Source organism: Mesocricetus auratus, unplaced genomic scaffold, assembly GCF_017639785.1.
Source record: "Mesocricetus auratus isolate SY011 unplaced genomic scaffold, BCM_Maur_2.0 Super-Scaffold_100004, whole genome shotgun sequence".
NCBI classification, from domain to species: domain Eukaryota; kingdom Metazoa; phylum Chordata; class Mammalia; order Rodentia; family Cricetidae; genus Mesocricetus; species Mesocricetus auratus.
The window spans coordinates 78,764,873-78,766,570 of NW_024429189.1; the positions used below are offsets into that span (position 1 = coordinate 78,764,873).

Here is a 1,698-nt window from a genome sequence, read left to right on the forward strand (position 1 = left end):
ACAAATGTTATCAATAAATGACAAAGAATTACTTTAAGCAAAGACTTAATGCTTTAAAATACAACTTTTTCGATGATGACCTATTGAAAACCTAGGAAACCAAGATGTGTCAATATTTTCAACACACAAAATTACAGAACAAAATGAGGGATTGATACACAAAGGCTAAAAGTACAAAATTCTTTTAGCATGCTTCCATTTCGTGGCACTCATTTCCTATGTGGAAGTTAGTGAGTAAAAGTGTCTGTAAAGCTTGTTTGACTCTCTTTAGATTGTCAAGTGACTTGGCCTCAATTTTTGCTTTCTTGGATATACCTCAAAATAAACTTTGGGTTAAATCATCAAGTGACCCTAAATATGTAAGCATAGGAAAAGTTCTATACCTAGTCTCTGTGACAGAGCTGTAAAAATTCCTTGTGAAACAACAGAGTGTTTTAGTGTTTTGAATTTTAGTCATGGCTTTAAAACCAGGGCGTCCTTTTGCTTAAAAATATTTCCTCCCTCTGTGTCCTTCAGGTAGTAGTCACCTCATTGTCAGACTTGCACAAGTTGATGAATGGCAGGAATCAATCCATGGTACCAGAATTTGTGTTGCTGGGTTTCACCACTTCGTGGGGAGTTCAGATTCTCCTTTTTCTGGTCTTCGCAATATTTTATGTAGCAAACATGCTGGGAAATCTTCTCATTGTGCTCACGATCATCTCAGACCACCACCTACACTCCCCCATGTACTTCCTGCTGGCAAACCTCTCCTTCATAGATACAGGTGTGTCCAGCATTGCTACTCCAAAGATGATTTATGACCTCTTCAGAAAGCACAGAGTCATCTCCTTGAATGGATGCATCACTCAGATGTTCTTCATTCACACTGTTGGGGGAACAGAGATGGTGCTGCTCATAGTCATGGCCTATGACCGTTACATCGCCATCTGTAAGCCCCTCCACTATCTCACCATCATGAGCCTAAAAATGTGCATTTTTCTCTTGGTTCTGGCTTGGACCATTGGCCTTATCCATTCTGTGGCCCAACTGGCTTTTGTTGTGAATTTACCCTTCTGTGGAGCTAATAAAATGGATAGCTTTTATTGTGACTTCCCTCGATTCATCAAACTTGCATGTACAGACACATACACACTGGAGTTCCTGGTCACTGCCAACAGTGGTTTCATTTCTATGGCCACCTTCTTCATCCTGGTTGTGTCTTACATCTTCATCCTGGTCACAGTTCGTAAACACTCCTCAGGTGCTTCCTCCAAGGCCCTCTCCACTCTTTCAGCTCACATCACTGTGGTGGTTTTCTTCTTTGGTCCTTGCATTATTATCTATGTGTGGCCTTTCCCTACTTTACCCATAGATAAATTTTTAGCAATTTTTAATGTCATCATCACTCCTTTTATGAATCCTGTTATCTATACACTAAGAAATAAGGAGATGAAAGTTGCAATGAGAAGACTCATTATTAAAACCTTTAAGTTTCAAAAATTCTTTCATTGACAGTTCAAGAGATTCAGATTAAAATAGAACAGTTTTGAAGATAAATGCATTTTATTCTTTACTGAGTTATCCTCCCTAGAAACATATATGCGCAAGAAACATTGAATAGAGTCAGCAGGTTGTATTTATATGTTATATAGCATATAAACATATATATATGTATATGTATTATTTATGTATATAATTTATATTTATATAAAACAA

General features: G+C 37.5%; 1 protein-coding gene across 1 annotated transcript; it reads left to right on the plus strand.

Annotated features, from left to right (window-relative positions):
• Positions 1–552: 552 nt before the first annotated feature.
• LOC101830920 (olfactory receptor 4F6-like) lies at positions 553–1,494 on the plus strand. The gene has a single exon (XM_005064788.3). The coding sequence runs from the start codon at positions 553–555 to the stop codon at positions 1,492–1,494; it is 942 nt and encodes a 313-aa protein (XP_005064845.2).
• Positions 1,495–1,698: the final 204 nt, after the last annotated feature.